The sequence below is a fragment of the Glycine soja genome, chromosome 7 (genome assembly GCF_004193775.1).
Source record: "Glycine soja cultivar W05 chromosome 7, ASM419377v2, whole genome shotgun sequence".
Taxonomy (NCBI): Eukaryota; Viridiplantae; Streptophyta; class Magnoliopsida; order Fabales; family Fabaceae; genus Glycine; species Glycine soja.
Genome location: NC_041008.1, coordinates 14631341 through 14655480, shown reverse-complemented (window position 1 = coordinate 14655480; position 24140 = coordinate 14631341). Strand labels below are relative to the sequence as shown.

The 24140-nt window shown below is 32.7% G+C and overlaps 1 protein-coding gene and 1 pseudogene across 3 annotated transcripts; one reads left to right on the top strand and one right to left on the bottom strand.

Annotated features, from left to right (window-relative positions):
* Positions 1-232: 232 nt before the first annotated feature.
* On the bottom strand, positions 233-5024 carry LOC114418853. 3 transcript variants are annotated; one of them, XM_028384391.1, is made up of 5 exons: positions 4873-5001; positions 3848-4184; positions 3324-3450; positions 3136-3208; positions 233-743 (listed from the first exon to the last, which is right to left on the bottom strand). In XM_028384391.1, the coding sequence occupies exons 3-5, from the start codon at positions 3380-3382 to the stop codon at positions 471-473; spliced, it is 405 nt and encodes a 134-aa protein (XP_028240192.1). In that variant the 5' UTR covers positions 3383-3450; positions 3848-4184; positions 4873-5001; the 3' UTR covers positions 233-470. The 3 variants fall into 3 exon arrangements, with proteins under 3 accessions (XP_028240192.1, XP_028240193.1, XP_028240191.1); XM_028384392.1 differs by having other exon boundaries at positions 3848-4223; positions 4873-4983; XM_028384390.1 differs by lacking the exon at positions 3848-4184 and having other exon boundaries at positions 4873-5024.
* A 1317-nt stretch (positions 5025-6341) lies between these two features.
* LOC114420399 lies at positions 6342-18779 on the top strand (annotated as a pseudogene).
* Positions 18780-24140: the final 5361 nt, after the last annotated feature.

Genomic DNA, 24140 nt, shown 5'->3' with positions numbered 1-24140 from the left:
AATAAAAAAATAAAATTGAAACTAATATGCATAATTAATTTAAGTAACGTTTCAAGAACATATATTAAAATAGAATAAGATATTTAAGGTTATTAATGGATTTATTGTTGACTTTTTAAAAATTTTAACGTAATATTTATTGAAAAATGTTTAAGAATATCTCTTTTAACAAATAATAGAGTAAGGAATCAATTTATTCTGAATAAAGTGTAACTTTTATGCGCACTGAAAATAGATAATTGTTCATATCTATCCTTCTGAGGAACAGGAACTGTAATACAATTTTATTGAAGACAGTTAATTTACATGCATAGCATAACCTGACAGAAAAATCAAGAGTTGATCTTTTGTCCAAAATGTAAAACACAACAATTGTTTTTTATCAACTAATATGGAAACAGTTTAATCCTTTTTGTACAATCAAGAGAATTCTATATATCATTCCGTGTGAAACACATGATCAGCAATGGCTACAGTGAAGAACTCTGAGCCTTTTTTTGGAACCACACAGCTGCAATTGTCACAAGGGAAGCATAAACTGAATTGGGTATCTTTTGCACCAGTTTCCCAACACCCGGAACACCTTCAGTAGCCTTCTTTGTTGCCACTGCAACTGTTGGTGCTACAACGAAAGTGACAATAAGTTTTTGGCTAACAAAAGTGAATGTATCAGCTGTCATTATCATGATGAAATCATAAAATTCATCACGGTCGATATCCCCATCGAGGTTGATATCACAGCTCTGCACATTGTTGTATGAATCACACTTAGTTTCAATAGACCAATAATTATAATATACCGGGAAAAAAAAATTCGATGTAGCTGAAGTAAATGACAATTTGTGTTGGTCTGAACAAAGTTGTACTTGGACTTATAGCTTATTTTCAGAGTTGAATTTTAACATAGGTAAGCATGAAGAGAAAGATGATTTTGAGAAAATGAAAATGAGAGGAACATTTTCATTTTCTCAAAATCATCATTCCAAAAATTATAAGCACTTTGAAAATGTTAGAAAATATCAACTTTCAAGATGTTTTCCTTGCAGTATTTTAGTTAATGCTTTCTGATCTATTACTATGCTATCCCATCCATAATTGACTTTTTAATCTAGTATTAAACTTTATGAACTTCTTTGGGATTGAAAACTCGCCTCTTCATCAACCGCAATAGCTTACAGTTAGTACACAACTCAAACCATGCCACAAACCTCGGGCTTTGAACAAAAGTAGTCAATTACGTTCTCCCCACAGATTGTAGCCTGTCACACACGCCAACAAGTCTCTTGATAGCTATGTTTGGATTGGTGGAAGAAGATGGAATGGAATATAATGGTATAATGTTTCATTGTTAAGATTGGTAAAATGATGAAATATAAAGGAAATTAGTAATACCTATTCCATCCTTTATCATTTTTTATTCTCCCCAATTTGAGAGGAATGAGTCTTTTTTTCCATTCTATCTTAACATATTTAAATAGTGGAACTAAGATTTTATTCCACTATGTTCCATACTTTCTTTCTACTCCATTCCATTCCAACCTATCTCTTTCCATCAATCCAACGAACCCATGATATAAAATAGTCTATGTTACCAACCCTTGATCATTGCCTCACAAACAATGCAAATCCAGAAGCATGAAGTTTCCCCACAAACACAAACCATTACAGTTATGCTAGTGAAAATTCAAACTTTCTTTTTCTTCATTTCCCCTTGTTTAGCTAGCCCAACATTGTCCTATAGAATAGCATTGTTTATGTCTAACCATGAAGGCTTTTGAAAGATGCTTGAAGAAATTTCATTTGGAGAAATTTCAGCAGCTTTACTCTTTTTCAATAAACTGCACAATTTCCTCCTTCCATGACATAGCTTTATGTACAAATTACCCTCTTCACTTAGATCAACTCAACAAGATAAAATACAATCAATACAAGCACTAGTGAAAACAAGGAGGTAATTTTTCATCTTCACTCTTCAACCATCAAGTTTCTTCAAACAAAACTTCATTCACATGTTGGCCTTTTGGCCCTTCCAGATTAAAAAAAGAAGAAGAAGAAATAAACGTCATTCACATGTTTTCCCAATAAATTGATAAATTAATATATGGTATTATATGTAAATAATAGAATACAATAAATGTTTAATTAATTTCCCACTTCCTCTTGGCACATTCCTCATTTTTCTTTACCCATTTTTTCATCAATTTCTTTTGCCTCCACCTATCCTCTCTCCAATTCATATTTCAATGCACCCACTCATTTATGTTCTCACATCTATTTAAACTTCTAAAAAACCCTAATCAACTAATTATTAATTAATTTGAAAATAGAAAAGGCCAGGAAAATAAAGATATTCCACTTTCAAAAGTATAACATCACATTACTGGAATTCGATGTCTCAAGACTCTTTTGGGAAGCATAGGAGTAATCAACTTTTAGTTTTCCTCAACATGAATTGTTTGGATTGTTTATTCAATTTTCAGCTAACAGATATAAAACCTTAATCTCAAATATTTTTACTGAGACCATGTGAAGATAATAAGTTGATGCTCTACAAATGACGTGCTAGTCATGCCATATTGATATCATCCTCATCTCCAAATTCTAGATCCCCTAATTTTTCCTACAGTGGTCCTAAACATTATTTAACTTTAACAGCCACGAAAACCAGAATGTTGAAGTCCTTCTCAAATTGAATAATAAGATTCATTACTTGACTGCCATTTTAAGATCTGCTGTAATCCAAAAATGATTTATATATCTTGAACTGAAACATGATTTAATACAACAACAATTTTCATTTTCCATTTTGAATTCCTCTCATTATCACTTCCACCAAGTATGCACTTAACCCTAAATACATCTGACATGGTTATCTCTCAAATGAACCAAAACTCTACCATAAATAATTTAATACATGAATCAGAATTGCTACTCGAATTCAAACTCTCTTTTGTTATCATAATGGAATAACTGAATTACTAACCTATTATCAAAAAGATAAAGAAATGTACATAGTGCATTACATGGTTATAACAAAAAGCACCATAGCATAAATTCATTTCCACTGTGTAAAATTTTCTTATATATAAGTAAATAGAGTATCTAGTTTGATCTCATTATATCACAATAAAGTACCTGTTTGACTTCTCTGACTTTGTCTTTTGATGGAGGGTCAAAATGGGGACCAGGTATATACTTGTTAATATCACTATAACGTAGAAACAGTTCACTTTTAGAAGAAATAATCAAATTTGTTCAGTATTTCAAAAACATTACCAAGGCCACCAAAATGTTGAAATACAATAATGAAGTAGGCTTCTTACTTGTACACAAGTAAAACAGCAATATACAGATCTTCAAAACTCAACTTATCAGTTTCCATTTGATTCTTTACTTTGTCAAAAACTCGATCTGTTATCTTCCTTATTTGCCTTTGCCTCCACTCCTTACCTGTGTAAAGTGCAAAGCTATTAAACACAAGCAAGGGCATTGAGCACTACAACTTGACCACTCAACTGTTGGAATCAACATCAACTTTATGCTAAGTTTAATATGCTGTATCTTAAATATGCAAGAATGCCATGATGTTCAGTGCATGAAGGCATACAAACTACATTACCATTAAATCTAATTTACCCCAAGTGCCGGAAGAATGAAATAGGAATGCTTTCAACAATCAAGGAAGTGAGTTTATTGAACTACCAATTATGCTGAACAAAATCATTAATATTTAGGGGTTAGTCTTAACAGATAAAATTTTGAAAGGTTCTTTAAGTAGTATTAAATTAATTTCTCCTGCCTGAGTCTAGGCTATTTGATTTAACATTTGATTGATAAGTTAGCATACCTTATTCTAGTAGAACTCAAACTATCTTTGATTTGGTTGTCATCAACCTCTTTGAAACAATCGATTAGTGAATTCTTGGATGGAGCTACTAAAATTACTGCAACTGTTCGTGCTCTAATACTTTCTCTTCCTTATCCTTTTTGCCATGATTCCCATCTGTCATTTTTTTCTCCTTGTTCTCTTTTTAATTGGTTTTCCTTCTATTCTACATCTCAAGTTGACTCACATAACCAAATCCAAACATTAATTGGTCTTCCCCCACTGTGATCTCTCTTGAGCCTTGTCCTCCCATTTCGCATATCAAAACAATTAAACTCTAAACTTCACACATTCTGGCCTTCAAATCACAAATGATGTCACAGGCCACAACGTTAGACTACAAAAGCACAGCATCAAACACATCCAAAAGAGGATTCAATAAATAAACAAACAAACCGTGTAAAGGGATTTACAGTTTTACACAGCTTCCTAATTTACAAGCAAACTCAAAGCTTAATTTCCAGCAGAAATCAAACAAACAAGTTGAACAGCTCTCTTATTACTACTTTCCCAGAATTATCACTTTCAAATTTAATACATAGTTCAACACCCCACTTAAAACAAAATTTTTTTTTTCTTTCCAAAAAATATATTTTGATATTTGTTACAGCATAGAACCCATCTTCCCCAGATTTCATAATTTCCATGCACAACATGGTAATAAATTCAATCACTGTGCAGCCTATACTCATTCAGGAGATAAGAGTGGGTTTATATCTGAATAAAAAACAAATATATTTTTAAAGTTTCATGTCTTTGATTTATTATTATTATTATTATTATTTGGTCCTTTATACAAATGACCCTTATTGTCGGCACAAACGGGCAATTCCAAAACAGAGAAAAAAATATAGAGAACAAATGAAACAAGTGGAGGAATGAAAAGGGTGCAGGAACTGAAAATCAGAAAATGGAAAAGAAAAGAGAAGAAGGTAACTAAATAACAAGAAATGAATGAAGAATTGAGAAGGGAAATAAGGAAATACCCTCTAACTTGTCAAAGACTTGTCCCATCGTATGGACATCAACCAACTGAAACAAGGTAACTCTCTCTCTGTCTTTCAAGCTTTGGAGTGAGCCTTGTCTCTCTATGGACTATGGTGTGGACGTGTGGTGATAGATTTAAAGCATAGGCTTACATTACTCTTTTGAAAGAATCCACGCCGGATATGCCATGTCATTTTCTCTTTTTCTTTCCCTTCATTTTTCAAGTAAATTTTAGACAAAAATATCTTCCATCTCTCGTCTTTAGTATTTTTATTTTAGATTTATTTTATCATATTCTATAAAGTATGTATAAGTGGTGAAAATTAATTTTCGTAAAAAAAAAATCCATTTTGGTCCATTAAATATAATGTGGTGATAAATTGATCTTTAGAAAATAAAAAAATCAAATTTAATTTTACAATATGTAAAAAGAATAATAAATTGATCTTATCGTTAAATTTGTGAAACTATTTTGTCTGAGATATAATATCCAATGACTTATTTAACAATAATTTATATTTTTTGAAAACATATTTGATATTAAGTTATAAAATTTAGAGATAAATTTGTTATTAAATTATTCATAGAATTAATTTATCACATTTTTTATATTTTTAAGAACTAAATTAATTTTTTTTATCTTTTAATAACTAATTTATCATCATCTCATACATTTAAAGAACAAAATCGATATTAAAAAAAACTTATTGATTATCTTGTATCTTTAGAAAGGTCTTATCTTTTTACCCCAATTTTCTACTCATAATAAGGCTCAAATTGAAACTTGACAAAGTCTATATACTATCTATAAAAGAGAACCCTCTGGAAATTCCTAAAATACCCCTGACTAAGATTGTGATAGCTGTCCATTTCCTTGGTTTTTTGGTCTTTTAGCCCTTTAATTTTCCACTCTTCTAATGCTTACAGGTGTTTCATTTTGCTGATTGTGGCATTTACACGTGTTTTATTTTGCATGTTGTGCATGTGCTGGCCTTTGCTTCTTTACGTGGTTTCTTGCATTTCATTCTTCATTCTTCAGTTTGCGTGTTTTTGCTTTTCATTTTTTCAGATAGAGACCAGCTTAATTTGGGTTCTATTTGATACTGTTTTGATGTATGTTTTCTTACATTCGATGTTAGCTTATGGTTTTTTGGCTTTTCTTTTCTTACATGCATATTACCTTTCGGGTTTTTGGCTTTTGTTTCTATGCTATTTTCATGTTTGTTTTGTTACATGCATGTTATTTTTCATTTTGTTGTGTTGGAAAATGTTTGGTTTGCATGTTTGGTTATCGTGTTTGTCTGTTCGTGGTACTTCTGCTATTTTGTTCTGGTGCTGTTTTCATGTGTGTTGTCTTACATGCATGTTAGCTTCTCATTTTTGTGTGTTAAACGAGGTTTTGGATTTTTTCTTAGCTTATCGTGTTTCTGCTTTGATGGTGGTTTTGTTGTTTTATTTTTACAGTATTATGACACGTTCTCCAGACAAGATAAAGAGCATCGATGGCTCAAAAGAAACTCTTAAACTTAGTGTGAGGATCAGTGATCTATGGTTTATTGGCACGCCTAACAAATCTGAGCAAGCTGAAATGGTGTTTGTGGACTCCGATGTACGCTTCAATTTTGTGTTTTTTTTGTAGGTTTATTACTTATTACTTATTGTTTAGTTCATTGTGTTGTAACCTTAATGCAATCGAGGGTGATGAGATCCACACTGTTTTGTAAACAAGACCAATTGAAGTAAAAAAAAATGGACTTGAAAGAAAATTGTACTTATGTCATGCACAATTTTAAAGTGCTAAAAAACAATGGTTAGTACAGAGTATGTGATCATCAATTTACATTGGTGTTTATTGGGGTTACTGTTGTGAGGGAGTGTGTTCTAGGGGACATCCCTTTTAGAAAATACAGGTTTGCTGGATGTTGTGGCTGGCCAATTTGAACCTGGACTATTGGTTGGTATGTTAACTTATATTTTTGCAATTGAGTTTATTTTGAAAGTTCTGTTCTTTTTGGAATTAAATAACATTCCCTGATTTTCCTACTTGCTTTAGATGTTATTGGTGTTGTGGAGGAGGTTGTCTTTCGCCAAGTTTCAGGAAAAGGTAGAAGGATAGTCTTCAAACTAAAGGACTTTACGTAAAGTTCGATTCTTGGTGACAATTTGTGTGATATGCTTTGTCAAGTTGTGGCTATGATTATATTATTATTAATAATTGATTGTCTCATAACTATTTGTTTCTGATAGCCAGCAATTGCTATCTTGCACTTTGTGGGATGATTATTGCTTGCAGTTTTTTTAAGTTCTTAGATGATTATGAAGGTGATGGCCCAATTACAGTTCTATTGAGCCATTGTAGGATCAAGGAAGCGCAGGGTATATCCTCATCTTGAATTTATTGATTTCTCTGTTTATGCTATTGCATGTTATGGTTCTATTTTTTAAATGATTTAGGATCTTATCCCGCATCCATCAGCAATTCTTTCAAGGCTTCAAAGTTAATTATTAACCAGCCCGTGATAGAGATTCAAGAATTCAATGAACGGTATTTTTTGTATGTGTTATGTAATATATGTTGATCATTTTTTGTCTTATTTTTGTTGTTCATTCTATATTTGTTGGCTTGCAGAGTTGGGCATTGAGGCCCGGTCAAGTTTTAAATCCCATGGTGAAGGGAGTACACAGCTTTCAGGTTCTATCCAATTATCATCAAAAGAATCATTCTTTGGCAAGGCTGAGGCAAAGACTATTGCTGACATTAACACCATCTCTGAAGTGAGGATCTTATATAGATTTTAATTCTTTGTTGTGCATTATCTGATGTTTTTTTATTTGATGTGTATGTTATTTCACATAGGAAATTGTTTGTGTCACTGTTGGCACAATTACTAGGATTGTTCTGGACAATCATTCATGGTGTTATACAGCTTGCATTCAGTGCCATAAAAAAAGTGATGTAGAGATGGCGCCCTTTACATGTGCATGCGACAAATACAATAAGGAAGTTGTGCTTAGGTCATTGTGATCTTTTAAAATGTTGTGTATTTTTCATACCTTCATCATTTTTTTACTATTGGTGCATGTGGTAGCAGGTATAGGCTTGAGGTGATGATCAACCAGGGAAATGAAAGCACAAAATTCCTGCTTTGGGACCATGAATGCAGTGAATTAATTGGTCAATCAGCTGATGCAGTTAATAAGCTTAAAATTGAAGTATGTTTTTGGATTCAACCGTAACTGTTTATGTTTGATATGTTATTTTTTGTTTGTGTAATACAATTATTCTCTTTGAACAAGGATGGTGATGTTGATTTGAATGCTTCACCCCTAGCACTTGATAAGTTGCTGGGTTATGAACTTGCTTTCAAGATAAAGGTGCAACCCAAGTTCAGGAATTCTGCTGTTTTGAAGTGTTCAGCTGACTCGAGCTTAATAAATGCTGTGATGGATATGCTAGTTGATGCTGAGGTAATGTTCAATGCAAGTTATTTTACATTAACTATTGTGAAAAGTATGTATTATATTCATATTTATTTGTTTTCCATGGGTTGTATTATCTTCAATGTATATCTTATTCAGACATCTTCAAAAATGAATATCTCGGTTTCTGATTCCAATCATTCTGCTCAACATGAATCTGTGAGTTTTGATGACTGCTCTCATTTTTTAATATGATCTTTCTTGCAATTCTTGCATTTTGACACTTCATGGCTTTCAACTTAGCATTCAACTTATTCATTGCTATTTGTTTTATCCAGCAATCCCTGTCTGTGACAGCAGACCATGATCCATTGCTTGGACTCCCCTTGACGCCTACAAAGCGGCAGACATTTCAAGATTGTGATGATGAAGCAGGGACCTCTCAAATTTCACCTGCACAGCTTTCATCCAAAAAATTAAAAAAAACATGGCGCAATTTAGTGCATTTGGTTGTTTTCAAGTTGTGTTGAACAATTTTTTTTTGCCTTGCTATTTGTATATTGTACATTGGCTCCTACCTTTAATTCTGTTGTGGTGGTGTTGCTTTAGAACTCTGATCAGAACTTTTGTTTAAATTTTAATCTTATTTTGTATGCAAGTGTCCTGGGATTTTAGTTCTGTGGTTTATCCGATGTCACCTTAACTATTGCACTATATTTCAAAATCCTTATTTGTTCAATTATTAAAATAAATATCGACAGACCATGCTTATATTAATGGTTATAAAGCCATCTTTGAAGAAATTGACCTATGAAAATGTTATGAATTTAAATATATCGTGAGAGATAGAACAAGTAAGATTTGAAAATACAAATAAGAGATTGCCAGACAGAAAGTTCAGAAAACATGTTCTTCACAATCATGATAACTTAAAATTCAATTAAAGTTTTAACGGGCCATTAAAGCATCTGATTTTAAGGTGTGCATCCTTAATTGTCTGAGCACAAAGTATTCACGGGAAACAAATTAAAATATTAGAAATAATGACCACGAAATATTGATCACTAGCACAACTAAATCAGCATTCATATCTGATTAATTCATCTGATTTTAAGGTGTGCATCCTCAATTGTCTGAGCACAAAGTATTCACGGGAAACAAATTAAAATATTAAAAATAATGACCACGAAATATTGATCACTAGCACAACTAAATCAGCATTCATATCTGATTAATTTTCTAACAGCAGAATATACACACCAAGACAAAAGTATCAGCTTTGGAGTCTTGAGAAACATGATCTTGGATCATCAATGATATGTAATTATGTGTTTCTTTATTATCAATCATCGTTTAGCATGATTTGTTATTTTAGATGTCATTTTTTGCTTGATTTTACTTTGGCAAATGCAGAATCGGATATTTGATAAATTTACTCCATCTTTCATCATATGTCTCCATATGATGTACAATTAATAAGACAAGTAAAAAAACAATTTCTCTTTAGGTTGACATCCTAATTCTGCATAACATTTTCGATATCACATTTCTTATCGATGGCGCCAAAGCATAGGTATAATAATGGTTATAAATGCATGTCTAATCATTTTAGTGCATTTAATTAGCTGTCAGCATTCATAATTTTAGTGTTTTTCCTTATGCTTACTTTTTATTACTTACTTTTCAAGTTTTAATGTGGCCGTCAAAACCATCGTTATAATCATGCCTATACATGCATGTCTAATCATTTTTATCAAAGTATGATCCATTTAACCAGCTATCAACATTGATAATTTTAGTCAACAAGTCAAGTTATGTCTTGGTCCGAGTGGAATAACATTTCTTTTCTGCATGTCCATGGACTTTTGCAATTTTAATTTAGCATGTATTGTAACATTGAAACAAGAAGTCAGTAAAAATTTTATAACTCAGTCAAGATTAACAACAACCATCAAGAACATGGATAACCATGAGCATGCAAATCATCGTGATACAACACAAGCCAGGATAAAGAATAAAGGTATCAGGCAGCACAAAGTTAATGATCAGGCTCAGAATATTGATTGTGACCAATTCAAAATATCATCTTCCAAATTACAGTTAATAATTTTAATTAGTTTGTTGATTTAGTAATACAATATCCATAATTTTTTTCACACAAAGACAAGCAAACTGTAAGGTGCATTCAATATTATGTGAATCCATTCCACATTAAATAAATTCCACTAAACTTAGATTTAATTCACTTTTTTAGTTAATATTCGTGATTCATCAGAGGATGAGAGTTCTGAATCAACACAAGGTACCAATTAAAATCGACTTTATCAAATTAATTTTCAACATTATAATGCTTTAATCTAATCTAAATGCAATTTTCATAGGCTGTGTTTCAGTTTCTTCACCTGAAAACCAAAATTATATGTCCTCAGCTAATGACCCCGTAATTAATAGAGAAGGTAACGATTAATATTCATAAGCACTATGTTATTAGCTTACTGTCGAATATCTTTCACTGTACAAAACTGCTTTTGTTTATCGTGTTTCAATTTACATGATTTCCTAAAACATTTTCAATGACCAACCTCACTTTTCCATATGTCATTAAATTATTTCAAGATATTCTGATCTTGGTGACCAACTCATGCAGTGTAGTCACTGTAATGCAAATGTGTGGTATGATGAAAAAGTCTCAAAAGATATTAGAACTACAAATTCAAGATTCAGTTTATGTTGTGGAAATGGCAAAGTTGAACTTCCATTGTTACAGAATCCACCTAAATATCTCTACCAACTTTTGTATGATCATGGTACATCTGATAGTAAAAATTACCAACAAAACATAAGGACATATAACATGATGTTTGCCTTTACTTCTGCTGGTATTAAGTTTGACAAATCAATTAATCATTCAAGAGGACCTCCTACAATAAGAATTCAAGGTCAACCATGTCATAGAATAGGTAGCATGTTACCAATGCCTGGGAAAGAACCAAAATTTGCACAATTGTATATCTTTGACACAGAAAATGAAGTGCATAATAGGATTAATGCAATAAGGTAGTTAGTCTTTCATTGTTATTATTATAAATGCACAACATTGATAAAAAAATCTTACATTTAAACATAATTCAATTGTTTATTCTGCATTACTAATCTTGCAATCATCGTATATATAATTGTTTGCTTTGCTCAACAGTCCACATAATCAAATTCAAGAACACATTGTTTCACAACTTAGTGAGATGCTGGATGAATACAACGTGCATGCAAAAACTTTCAGGATGGCGAGAGATAGATTGCAAGATGTTCAAGTGGATAATATCAAGTTGAAATTGATTTCTAATCATGAGAAAGATGGTCGTACATATAATGTATTTACTGTTCCTGAAGTTGCAGCACTAATAGTAGGCGATTTTGATGCAAATTCAAAAAGAGATATTATTATTGAAACTCAGCATGGACAACTACAAAGGATCGATGAATTACATTCTAGCTATCTAGCTCTACAATACCCTCTCTTATTTCCTTACGGGGAAGATGGATATAGACCTGATATTCTACATAGCAGTCGATCAGATGGTAAGAAAAGGAAAAGAAATCATCTTACAATGAGGGAGTGGTTTTCTTATAGGCTACAATGCAGATCAAATGAGTCTAAAACTTTGTTGAATTCTAGGAGACTATTCCAACAATTTTTTGTTGACGGGTATACTATGGTTGAGTCAGAAAGGCTTTCTTACATCAGAAACAACAAAAAAAAACTTCGAGTTGACAAGTTTTGTAGCTTACAACAGTCATTGGATGATGGAAGCAGGAAAGGCCTAAATAAAGGTAAAAGAGTCATTTTGCCTTCAACTTTTGTTGGCAGTCCGCGCTATATGGATCAACTTTATTTTGATGGTATGGTCATATGTAGCCATGTGGGCTTCCCAAATCTGTTTATTACTTTAACCTGCAATCCAAACTGGCCTAAAATCCATAGATTGCTGAATCCGTTGAATCTGAAAGCAGCAGATAGGCTAGACATAATATCCAGAGTCTTCAAACTAAAGTATGAACAAATGCTTATGGACCTGACAAAGAATCACATGCTAGGCAAAGTTATTGTATGTAAGTTGATTCTAAGTTTGGTGAATTTATATTATGTGTGACATTGTTATTTTACACTGCCAATATTAATCACACAATCATATCTAATAACTTTAATTGTTGTCTATTAACAGACTTACTAATAAATTGCAGATATGTATATAATAGAATTTCAAAAACGAGGGCTGCCTCATGTCCATTTGTTGCTTTTTTTACATCCTGATAACAAATACCCATCCTTAGATGAAATTGATCAAATTATATCAGCAGAGATACCTTCACAGCAAGATGATCCAGAACTGTATTCATTAGTAAAAAACCATATGGTTCATGGTCCATGTGGAAGTCTGAATCCTGGATCTCCATGCATGAAAGAAGGCAAGTGTAGTCATTTCTATCCTAAAATGTTCCATCTGCATATTGTTTTAGATGCTGATGGTTTTCCAGTCTATCGTAGAAGAAACAATGGTAATGCAATTGAGAAAAATGGTGTTATAATTGATAACAGGTATATTGTACCTTACAATCCAAGATTGCTCAGAAAATACCAAGCGCATATCAATATTGAATGGTGTAACTAAAACACTTCTATCAAATATTTATTTAAGTACATCAACAAGGGATATGATAGAGTGACTGCTGTTTTGATTGATGAAGATAATGGTCAAACTGAGAATGGTGGCACTCATAATGATGAGATCAAAGAATATCTAGATTGCAGGTATTATTAAAACTTGATCTCTAATTTATCTGATCATCATTGTTATAACAACTACTTCTATCTTCCTAACAGATACATATGTCCCTGTGAATCTACTTGGAGAATCTTTGGATTTCCAATACATGGAAGAAAACCTGTTGTTGAAAGATTACACTTCCATCTTCCAGGCCAACATAGTGTTCTCTACGAAGACCATGATGATATTGATGATGTATTGTCTAAGCCAAGCATCTCTGATTCAAAGTTTATTTCATGGATGAACACCAACCAAAATTCTGTTGAAGGGAGAAATCTTACTTATGCAGAATTTGTTTCTAAGTTTGTATACAATCAGAAGAAAAGATGTTGGCACCTTAGGAAGAAAGGCTATACCATTGGCAGATTACTATGGGTTCCACCAATTATAGGGGAATTATTTTATTTGAGAATGATGCTTACTGTTTGTAAAGGACCTACCTCATTTGAGGATTTAAGGATAGTTGATAATGTTCAGTATTCTACATATAAAGAAGCATGTTTTGCTATGGGATTTTTACAAGATGATAAAGAATTTATTGAGGCAATCAAGGAAGCAAAAGACTGGGGTTCAGCACATTATATAAGAAAGCTATTTGTGTTGTTACTTTTAATTGCAACAATGAGCAAACCTGAACAAGTTTGGGACCAAAATTGGCATTGGATGGCTGATGACATTGTCTATAATTATAAAAAATCATCAACAAGTCCAGGTTAGTGCTAATTTCCCATCAGACAAATCAATATTGATGCGACACATAATTTGACTTTTTTCCCTTTTGTGTATTAGCATTACAGCTTGATGATAGAACTTTTCAAAATTTGGTCTTGCTTGAAATTGAAGAACTGCTGCAAGCAAATCAAAGATCGCTTAGAGACTATCCTTCAATGCCATATCCAGAGGATGCAAATTGTCCAGCTTATCTAGACAATAGCCTTATATTAGTTGAACTAAACTACAACAATGAAGAACTTAGATCAGAGTTTGAACATCTATTTTCTCACATGACAGGTACATTAACTACAAAGCAATTTACCCCTCTGAAAATTATTATGTGCATTTCCTTCTTAGCTTTTCTCATCTATAAATTAGTATTTTAACTTCATTTTTCTTTAAATCTAACACCACATATCGATGATTCCAGATGAACAAGCTTCAATTTACAACCAGATTGTTTAAGCTGTTAATAAAGATGAAGGTGGTATGTTTTTTCTCTATGGATATGGAAGTACAGGAAAAACATACATTTGGAAAACACTTGCAAGTTCACTGAGAGCTGACAATAAAATTGTAATAATGGTAGCCTCTAGCGGCATAGCTTCTCTGCTATTGCCTAGAGGTAGAACTGCACATTCAAAATTTAAAATTCCAATTCCAGTTTTTGAAAACTTAACTTGTAATATCCATCAAGGAACTCAATTAGCTGAACTATTAAATCAGACAAGTCTGATCATTTGGGATGAAGCACCCATGGCTCACAAATTCTGTTTTGAGGCACTTGATCACAGTCTTAGAGATATTATCAAACACAACTCAAAGGACAATAAAATCTTTGGAGGTAAAGTCATGGTCTTTGGTGGAGATTTCCGGCAGATCCTGCCAGTCATTCCAAGAGGCAGCGGCTCTGATATTGTTAACGCAACAATTAATTCCTCTTATCTATGGGATCATTGTCAGATCTTGAGACTGACAAAAAACATGCGTTTACAAAACAACATGCAAGCAACAGATCAAGAAGAAACTGCAACTTTTGCACAGTGGATTATAGATATTGGTGATGGTATTATTGGAGATGAAAATGATGGCTATGCTACTATTGAAATTCCACAAGAACTATTAATCACAGAATATAATGATCCTATTCATAGTATAATTAGCTCTACATTTCCATATCTATCTCATCATCACAATGATCCTGAATACTTCCAAACCAGAGCAATATTAGCTTCTACAAATGAAACAGTACAACAAGTTAATGATTATATGCTTACAATGATACCAGGTAATCATATAGTAAATTATGTTATTCTGTTTTTCATTTTTTAATCAACTTTCCTGGATTTTACATTTTTGGTTGATGAATTTGCTTTTTTATGTCTAAAATATTAATAGGTGAACAAATGGAATATCTAAGCTCTGATTCAGTTGACAAATCCGAAACCATTGAAAGTTGTCATTTCCGCTCACTGACAACTGAATTTCTGAATTCATTGACAACATCTGGCTTACCCAATCACTGCTCAAACTCAAGATTGGAACACCAATAATGCTATTAAGGAACTTAGACCAAACTCAAGGGTTGTGTAACGGTACTAGGTTAATTATCACAAGACTAGCAAAACATGTTATTGCAGCTGACATAATTTCTGGGACAAATATCGGAGATCATGTTTATATCCCACGAATGTCTATGTCGCCTTCACAGTCACCATGGCCTTTTAAGCTATTGAGGAGACAATTTCCGATAATGCTTTCTTATGCCATGACAATTAATAAATCCCAGGGACAATCACTATCTTCAGTTGGACTTTACTTGCCAAAACCAGTTTTTTCACATGGCCAACTATATGTTGCATTATCAAGAGTCAAGTCAAAGAAAGGACTTCGAATTTTAATACATGATCTGGACAAAAAAAAAAATTACTTCAACCACGAATGTGGTTTTCAAAGAGGTCTTTACAAATATTAGAAGGTAAATCCAATTTATTTCTGATTGCAAATTTAATTCTAACCACAACTGTATTTGCTTCTTACTCATATGATCTCTGATATACAGTTAAAACATCATTAAATGAGCCAATCTATAATTCATTAATTTTAAAAAACCAGTCTTCCTTTATGGAGTGCATTTTCTTATTTGTTGCATTTTAAATTTTCATCCCTTTTCATGAACTCCAAATTAACCATTTCTTTCATGAATTGCATGAAAGAAAATAAAATGCTTATCTCAATTGAAATACTACCATTCAGCAAATGAATTCTATATGTTACTCTGGCTGTTTTCCTAGGATGATACAATTATTATTATTCTTTTAGTATAACCATTTATCTTTTCTTAGATAATCAATTGGCCTTGCAAAATATTATCTATGCCAAATCATTATCGACTTCAGCATTAGACAGGTCATTCATCTGATGATGCAAATTGTATTTATAACAATAGAAAAAATTAACTTACTCTTTGTTATATTCAGCAATAAAAATACCTCTTCACCTGCCTCCACCACCACAATCTTTCATACTTATCATTCTGCCAATTCACGTCCAATCTTTGAACAGAACATTCAATGCTCCACAGTTCCCAAACTACTTAACTTGCCGTCACTTACACCCCCCCGAAAAGCAATGACCCTTCCATCACCCACTACTTTACATCATCAGACCACAGTTCATTTCTCTACCACCTTCATTTCAATTCTAACCAAATTATTCTCTCAAAGCGACTACCACCATGTCTCCCGCTTCATCGACTGCCTCAAGCAAGGTAAGCCTAAGCCCAAACCTGACTGCATGTTCATTCATTTCCTGATTTTTTCCTTGCATTTGGTTACATTTTTCATCCATATCCCAAACCAAAATTCAACATCTTGGCATCTATGTTTGTAAGTTTTCGAATTCCAATTTAGGACAGACATATTGAACAATTCTACGTTTGAATCCATCATTGTCTCACTCAACTTTCTTTCTTGTGGAAAAGCCCTAATTCAATTTTCCCTGCTTCTGCTTCATTTATTTGTGCCCATTGTCTTAGGTTTCTTGCATACTACATTATCATCTATCTTACCCTTTAGATATTAGTAACGTTTAAATCATATTTTTGTCCCTCACACTTTTTGCATTCATGTTATGCTTTTATCGCAATGCATGTTCAATTTGGACATTTTGTTGATACTAATTCAAAAACTTGTTCCAGTGATTCTGATGTTCTATTGTTAAATAGATAGTAAGAAATTTAAATATTAATTTACTTTTCTTCATTGCTAACGAATCCTGAAAATTATTCAATAATTTTGAATGATGTTACTATATTGTCACTGTCAATGAACCATAGGTAGCATGCCATCTAGAATAACATTTGACTCATGCATGTAAGAAAAAACAGCCTATGCATATCCTGTGCGATTATGCCCCATCCTAAACAAAACAGAAACAATATTAAGTTAAATCTTTTTAAATGCCTATTAAATTTCGTAGCATTCTATTACTATTATTTCCAACTATTGTATTAAGATTCTAAGTAGTTCGGTTATATACACGATCTATTACATTGTTTTTATGATGCTGACTCTGCCCTTTCAAACTCTTTTGCTTTTGGTCCTTAATTAGCGTTATGAAGTTTATTTTCTTATTTGTTCGTTCATATCATCTCTGATATACATCATCTATCATATTCTCTTTATAATCCTGATTCTGCTCTTTCAAACATTCTTGCTTTTGGCATTTAATTCGAATCATGAAATGCATTTTCTTATCTGTTTGATAATATGATCTCTGATTAAGAACTTTTGTTGCTACTGTATTTGCTTTTGCTGCATTTTCTGATCTCTGTTTTATTTTCTTCAGCCATCGTTTGATCTTTGACTTTCGCTACTCTGCATGAATTATGCATGTTCTGTATTCCTTATTTTCATGTTTTGCATCTAATTTCCTGCGTGTTATATTATATGCATCTTCTCTTATCTTATTTTAATTATCCTAAATTAGAACTGTTAAATCCAATTACTACTACATTGCAGCAACACCCCAATTTAGACCTACAGACAATTAAATTAGTCGATATAAATGTTTTTTAAATGCTAAGTCCATTTTTTTCTCATTGCACTGCAGTTGAGATTGCCTGCTATCAGACAACCATTGATATTGCAATTTAAAGCTGCCTTCCATTGTGACAAGGTTAAATCAAAACCTTCATTTCCATATTTTATCCTTTGTGCTTCTGATATTGTTTTTCCTTTTATAAATACTTTTTCTCCATTGCAAGACGCCATAGAAATACTAGGCTTCTATCATCGCCAATGGCTACCAAATTATCTTGAAATTGTTGAATTTAAGTATGATGGGGAAACCTACGAAATTCAAGTCAGACAACACAAAGGCAAACTTTACTTTGCTGATGGCCTAACAAGATTGAGGACAAAACTGCAGATTTATGAATCTGTGACGATAAATTTCTTGGCCTGCGACCACCCCTCAAAATTTGACCTCCACTTCACTCCACCATTAGACCAGCAGAAATGCTAAAGGTGTCGTGCAACAAGAAAACACATCTGAACATATGAAATCACCCAATCAATGCTAGGCGCACCATATCCACTGGTAAAATATTCATATCCATTTATATCTTCTATACAAATATTAATTTCAATGCCTAACTCTTTTTTTTCCCTTCAGCAACTTCAGCCTCTGTCACACAATGCCTAATCCACTGTGGTGATCATATGACAATTCTCAGAAGATTCAGACCTCCACTGCAATGGAATGTAGTTGTGCTCGACAAAGGCATTGGTGATAAGTATGTCACTCTCCCTTGGTATAAATTCCTTCAAGAAGGTGATTTTAGCCATGGAGACGAGCTCTCATTCTACTATAGGCGTGCTGAGAAGATCTGGGAAGTTGTCATCAGGCGTGCAATTGATTGGGATGATAGTGATATAGATTAGGAAAATCTACAATGTTATTTTGCAAAACAATGTTTGTTTATGTTTATTTCCGACGTCTTTATATTTATCTTCAAACAATTTGACATTACAACTATTTAATATGAATGTTATTCCTTTTATCTTTTTACAATGTCTTTTTTTTTTATTCTTCCATCGAAAATCATTTAGACAAAAGACCCGTGCATGCGCACGGGTTACCGACTAGTATTTGAGTAAAGTTAAACTCAAAGTCGGTAATATTTTTTACATTTATTTTAGTATTTTAATTCTTAAAAAAATATTTTGATTTCTTAAAATGATTAAACTAAATGTTAATTTTATCTGACATGAAAATGTCTATCTAAAAGTGTCAACTCTTATCAAATTATATAGGTTAATGTGATAAACTAAAAAAAGTAATTTAACCTAATAGATATTTTAGAAAACAAAGTATAAAATTTTAAATATAAAAAATTAAATTGAAACTATAAAATAATTAAGATGTGGGATAAAAACGTATTTTAGCTTAAGTTTTAATTTCATAAAAAATATTAATTTAATTAAATTTTATTCCTTAAAATTTATAATTTTCTAATTTAATCTACGATTTTTATTTTTTAAAATAAGTTCATTTTTTTGTTTGATAATTCTTCAGTAACTTTTTTCTTTAAGTATAATTTTTGCTTCTAATTTATTCCTTTAAATATTTCAAACAAAATTATAATGAAAAAAGTTTATGAAAATAATCTATAAAAAATTAAAATAAATAATTGAATAAAATTTCATAAACTTCGAAAGACTAAAATCCTAATGAAGGAAAATATTTAATAACAAACACATCTTATATTAAGAGGGTGTGTGTGTGTGTGTTTTTTTTTTTTTTTTGAAAAAACATGATCATATCATTTCATTAAGGAGAATAACTTGTACAAATGTGAGAATACAAATAAAATTATGGGAGTTATCATGAAAAATCAATGTGTTAGCTAACTTGTGAGTAACAAAATTTGCTTGCCTCCTTACTAAACTCACACAAGAGATTTGGATAGAAGAAAGAGATGTCCAACATTTGGCTAACAAACAATGGAAAGCATTTTGTCCTACTGTTGAATTTGCTATGTTATCCTTAATCATTTTACAAACAGGTTCAAACATAACATTATGGAGATTGAGTTGCTGAATCAATTGTATGGCTTGATGAAAAGCAAAAACTTCAGCTTCATGTGGAGTAGGTGTTCCTTGACAGAGCTTTGTTTTGGCTTTTATGAAAGTACCCTTGCCATCACGAATGCAAAACCCGATACCAAACTTGTGTTTGGTTAATGAAATGATCAGCATCAAGATTGCATTTAAGTGAACCTGTATGTGGGGGGTTCCATACATAAGTAGCTGCAACTTGAGGAGGCAAAGTGTTCGTGTGGTTCTTCTTGCGCACAGATAGCCATTCAAATAAAAAATTTTGTGCCAAAGAAACTGCAATAGAGGCAGATGTTTCTATATTTTCCAAAGCTTATGGTTTCTAGATTTCCATATGCACCATAATGACAAAGCTACCATGTTGGAGTCATGCGGTTGAAGGTGCTCGAGAAAAAAGAAAATGAGATCATGGTAACTGTGAGTAGAATCTATTTTTTTTTCAAATCACATCCCAAAGATTAGCAGCAATCTAGATGCCCTTGGCTTTAACATCTGCTATAAAAATATGCCATTCATTTTCGGAAGCTTCTGATTAGAAACAAAATTGAGATGGCCGGGCAATTAACTCCTCTAGCAAGAAGTCTTTGACGTGTTGGTAAACAACCTCTCAGAGTCCTCCATAAGAAATGTTTTGTCTTTGGAGGAATATGCAGATTCCAAACTAAATGCTACTCTCTATTAACCTTCAAGTGGTTAGTTTTCAACAATTTTTCCATGATGCAATGTCATGAAGTTTTAACAGAAAAAGAGCCATTTGGAGAGAATTTCCATATCAGTCTATCATCATCAGATATATTAATAAGCGGAATAGATTTAATAGCATGTGCATTTGATTGGTTCAAGATAGAATCAATGAGATTACCTCGCGATTCCTTTCTTTGATGATCTATGATATCTCCAACAGTGAGGGACTGCAACCCGAGGGGCCTTGTAGATGAAATGTAGGGTCCTTGGGAGAGTTGAGCCATGGTTGACACCAAAGGTTTATGGATAGACCGTTTCCAATATTTCACTTTGATGCACTCCTACCCCCAAGGGCATTAGAGAGAAGACTCCAAGAAGATTGAGCCAAAGATGCAGGAGAAGACCTTAGGGTTCTCATGAGCCTTAGGGTAGATTTTGGGCACATGGGCTAAGTATGAACCCACTTTGTACATATTAGATTAGGGTTTCATTATTTTTTAGCCTTGTATTTAAGGTTCCATAGTGTAGGGAGGGTACCCTAGCAATGTAGAATTTTCAGCTCTTATATTTTAGGGTACCTAAACTAGTTTTTGTATTAGGGGTAGTTTTGTAATTTCACCTGAATTAAGTGCACTATTTGAAGTGTGTGTTGGGAGAGAAATTTAATTGAATTAAGAGAAGCCCGATCCTATTAAATTTCGGATCAGCCTAAGGGGGAGGTGAGCATTTGCTTGTTACACCCCATTGTCACATCATCTAGTCACACTTTGTACATGTCCTTTATGCTTTACAAGTCTCATGACACATAAAAACACTTAGTGGGCTCAACCATAGCTAAAATTCACTAATCACATAATTAGTGAAATTTTGGCTCCACAAATTCAAATTCAAGTGAAATTTGAATAGAAATTCAAATTTCTCTACAATTTTGTGTGACACTTGTTGGACAAGGGGCCTAAGAAATTTTAGGAAGGGGAGATTGAATTAAGATTTTGTTGACTATTCCTAATTAAAAATTTCCCTTTCTTAGATATCCTCTAGATTTAATTATTTCTTTAATTCTAAGTTACTTGAATAACAAATAAGGAGAATTAAACTTAAAGAAATATAAACACTACAGAAAGTAAAAGAGATTAAGGGAAAAGAGAATGTAAAACAGGATTTATACTGGTTCGGCCACAACCCGTGCCTACGTCCAGTCCCCAAGCAACCCGCTTGAGATTTCCACTATCCTTGTAAAATCCTTTACAAGCAATGAACCATAAAGGACTTCCCTCCTTTGTGTTTAGTGATTACAAATAAGAAGTTATTCCCACTTCTTGCAATGAACCCCAAGGAACATTGGTCCCTTGTGTCCAGTGATAACAACCAAGAAGTTATACCCACTTCTTTCAATGAACCCAAAAGATGTTGGTCTTTTGTGTCCAGTGATCAACCTAGAAGCAAATCTTGCTTCTTACAATGAATCCAAGGAATGTTGGTCCCTTGTGTTTAGTGTTTGCAACCAAGAAGACCTTCTCTTGAAAACAGTCACCAAGAGTAGGTCTCTTGAAAAGCTTTTTGTAAGAATGGAGGAGAGGAAGAAAATAGAATAACAAAAGTTTTTTCCCAATGAACTTTTCTTGACAAAGCAAGTGTTGAACAAAAACTTTTTGAAAGATGTTTAGAATTAGTGTTAATCAATTCGTGCCATGGTTATTTATAGTCATTTGATGGCTCTTGAAGAAACCATGTTAAAAGTTGTGACTTTTGGCAATTTCTTCAAAACCAGTCACTTTTAAAAAAAGTTGCGACTCTTGGCAATTTCTTCAAAAACCAGTCACTTTAAAAGTTGTGACTTTTGGAAATTTTTCAAAACCAATCACTGGTAATCGATTACCATAATGGTGTAATCGATTACACCGTTTATTTTATAAAAAATTGTGACTCTTCATGTTGAGGTTTGAAATCCAAAGTTCAAAAAACACTGGTAATCGATTACAAATATTATGTAATCGATTACACTATTTTGAAAATATTTTGTCACAAGTTGTGACTCTTGAGATTTGAAATTCAAAGTTCATAAACATTGGTAATTGATTACATGCCCATGGTAATCGATTACTACTTTGTAAAACAGTTATAAAACTGTTTTGTGCTTTTGGTAATCGATTACTGCCTTATGGTAATCAATTACCAGAGAGTAAAAACTCTGGTAAAAGATTTTTCTTTGAAAAATTCTTTTGGACAAATTGTGTTATTCACTCTTTTCTTTGAAAAATTCTTTTTATACTTATCTTGATGCTTTTCTTGAGGTTCTTGCATATCTTGAGTCTTCTCTTGAATCTTCACTTGAATCTTCTTGATTCTTTAATCTTGTTTGAATGAATCTTTAATAATCTTTGGCATCATCAAAATACTCTTGGAAGCTTTGCTTCTACAAAACTTTGGCTATAAATAAAGGTCTTGTGTGTGCATTTCGCAACTTTGAAGATTTGAGAAATTAGACTTCAAAGTTCAAACCTCATTCTCCCTCTTCTCTCTCTCAAAATTTCATTCCCTCTCTCCCTCCCCCTCCACTCATTTTCTCCTACCTTCAAGCTCTTATCCATGGCTTCCTATGGTGGTGAGCTTCTTCTTGACTCATCTTCTCCTTGAAGTGGCATCTCAAATCTCCTTTCCTCCTTTTTTATTTCGTTACCATTGATCTTCAAGAAGCAAATGACTCCATTGATGAAGAAGATCCAAGGCCTACAAGCTCTACATGGAGCTACATTACACTTCAATATGCCTTCCTTGACAACAACCTATGAAAATGAATACTATGCCAAAAATAGCTTGGATTATTGCCTAACTTGGCATCCAAAAAATTCCCTCAAGGAAAATATTTAGCTTTCAGCACTTGTGAAACCATAGTATCTTGGTTGGTCAATAATCTTCAACCTTGCTTCCCTAGCATTGTAAGATTAAAAGCATGAAGTTGTCTAAAGCCCATACCTCCAAATTCTTTTTTCATTGTGAGCTTGTCCCATCGGAGCCAATTGATACCTTTTCTTGATTGATTGCTTGAACCCCACCAAAAATAATTCATCATCTTTGAAGCTAATCCTCAAGAGTGGAAAGGAGGAGAAAAATACTCGTACAATAAGTAGGAATGGATTGAACAACAACAGATTTAATTAAGATTTCTTTACCGGCCTTTGAAAAAATTTTGGAAGCCCAATGTTTGATGTGCTTCCAAAGTCTTTCTTTGATGAAACCAAAAGCTTGTTTTTCTTTTTGCCAATTATTAAAGGTAGGCCAAGATTGTGAATGTATGTATACATGATTTTGATGATGTCAAAAGAAGAATCAAACAAGGCTCATTTTGCTTCAAGATTAATACAAGATTGTTTCAACAAACAAAGCCTTGATTCAAGATTCCTTCAAGATCAAGCCTTGCCTCACAATGAAAGGTTTCAAGTCATTCAAGGCACATGTAATCGATTACCAATACATGTAATCGATTACCAATGGTTTGAA

Coding starts and splice junctions, on each gene's coding strand:
- LOC114418853 (XM_028384390.1), bottom strand. CDS start 4,900: ATGGGACAAGTCTTTGACAAGTTAGAGG. Junction 3,451..4,872: donor AGTCTTTGACAAGTTAGAGG/GTATTTCCTTAT, acceptor CACTTTACACAG/GTAAGGAGTGGAGGCAAAGG. Junction 744..3,135: donor AAGTCAGAGAAGTCAAACAG/GTACTTTATTGT, acceptor AACAATGTGCAG/AGCTGTGATATCAACCTCGA.